Source organism: Lepidothrix coronata, unplaced genomic scaffold, assembly GCF_001604755.1.
Source record: "Lepidothrix coronata isolate B3197 unplaced genomic scaffold, Lepidothrix_coronata-1.0 Scaffold17, whole genome shotgun sequence".
Taxonomy (NCBI): domain Eukaryota; kingdom Metazoa; phylum Chordata; class Aves; order Passeriformes; family Pipridae; genus Lepidothrix; species Lepidothrix coronata.
In genome coordinates this window covers 6,688,095-6,689,584 of record NW_016690197.1, presented here as the reverse complement: position 1 = coordinate 6,689,584, position 1,490 = coordinate 6,688,095, and the positions used below count along the sequence as shown (strand labels likewise).

The following is a 1,490-nucleotide window of genomic DNA, read 5'->3' as shown; positions in this document are numbered from 1 at the left end:
TTCTCCAAAAAAAAAAAAAAAAAAAAAAAAAAAGCTCAAAATAGCAAAATGAAAAACTTAATTTATACAGGAACTAGAAATTATCCTGGTAAACATGGAAACAATACCCAGGAGCGGTTCCTCGCACTAACTCGAGATCAAAAGAAGCCCCTATCCCGGTGTAAATGCATTTCAAAGCGCAGGAAAGTGCCGAGGGCGGCTGGCGGAGCCGCCATGCACAGCGAGCGCCCGGGCAGGGACGGGAGAAAGCGACGGGGGCCCGGGCCGGTTCCGAGGTCCTTACCTCGATGGGGCTGACGGGCGTGGAGGGTAAAGGCTGCAGGTATTCAGGGTGTAAAATGTGTCCAGTCCGCGCCGTGAGCATTTTCAAGACTTTGATGGGAAGGCGGTTGGCTTGGCGTAGCGGGTCCGAGGGGGGGACGGCGTGGAAGCAGGGCTTGGCGGCGGCGCTGCTGCCGTTATTCCCAGCGTGCCCGTTCGGCCCGGCGAGGTCGGCGGCGCTGCGGCTGCGGCGGGGGCTGCCTCCGGGCTCGCTGAGGCTGCTGCTGCGCTTACTACTTCTTATAGCAGAAAGCGAGGGCGATGTGATCATGACCCAAAACCTCGCATGAAAACTGGGGCAAGTGGCGCCGCTCGCACTCGGAAACGCTCGCTCGCGTTCTGCGGGCGAGAAAGGAAAAAAGCCACACGCCCCCCGAGCAGAAAAACAAACATACAACGTCCCGTGGCTCTCTCTGGCGGGGAGGGCGTGGGTGGGGAGGGGGAGGGAAAGGGGGAGCCGGCCGGAGAGAAAGAGGAGGAAAAAAAAGCCGAGTAATCCTTGGGCTGTGCTGGGGGCGGGGGTGGAGGCTGCGAGCGTGTGCCGCGGTCCCCCTCGGCCGCTCTCGGCTCCCCCGGCTGGCGCGGAGCGGAGCGCTCGCCTCCGCCGCTCAGCTGTGATGCGAGCCGCTGCCCATCCAGCCCGGGATCTGGCAAAGAAACTCACTTCAAAAGCAGCTGAATTAGTCTGAGATTAAAGCCTTTGCCGCCTTCCAATCAAATGGGACCCCGAGGTGATTGGAGGGTCAAGGGGATGTGACGTTCCCTTTTCTGGGGCTTTTTTTTTTCTCCGTTTTTAATGGTCTCTCACTCTTTTTTTTTTTTTTCCCCTTCCCTTTCTCGTCCGCCTTCCCTCTCCCCTCCCCTCCTTCCTTGTTTTCGCTCCCGGGATGGGATGGGCGTTAATTCTGTGTTTCACATCACGCGCTGCGAACGTTTTTCTCCCTCCGCAGGCAGCGCCGATCGCGGGCAGCGGCGGGGGCGGCCGCGGGGCCGGGGACGCCGCGCCTGGCGGGGGTCGGTCGGGGGCTCCGCCGCCCTCCCCGCGCCTACCCCCCTACCCCGCCGCTCGCACACCGCCCCGAGCACGACCCGCCGCCGGCCAAGCACAGCGCTCACGGGCCCGGCCTGCGCCCCCCGCCCCCGGGGACAGCCCGTCGGGACAGCCCCGC

At 62.3% G+C, this 1,490-nt stretch overlaps 1 protein-coding gene across 1 annotated transcript in view; it reads right to left on the bottom strand.

The window, feature by feature from the left end:
• Nucleotides 1-1,163, bottom strand: part of ZNF503 (zinc finger protein 503) — a 4,222-nt gene extending 3,059 nt beyond the window's left edge. The window contains exon 1 of the mRNA XM_017806903.1: nucleotides 284-1,163. Within this exon, the coding sequence (XP_017662392.1) occupies nucleotides 284-592 (309 nt within the window). The 5' untranslated portion in view covers nucleotides 593-1,163. The remainder of the gene's footprint in view (nucleotides 1-283) is intronic.
• Between the last annotated feature and the right edge of the window lie 327 nt (nucleotides 1,164-1,490).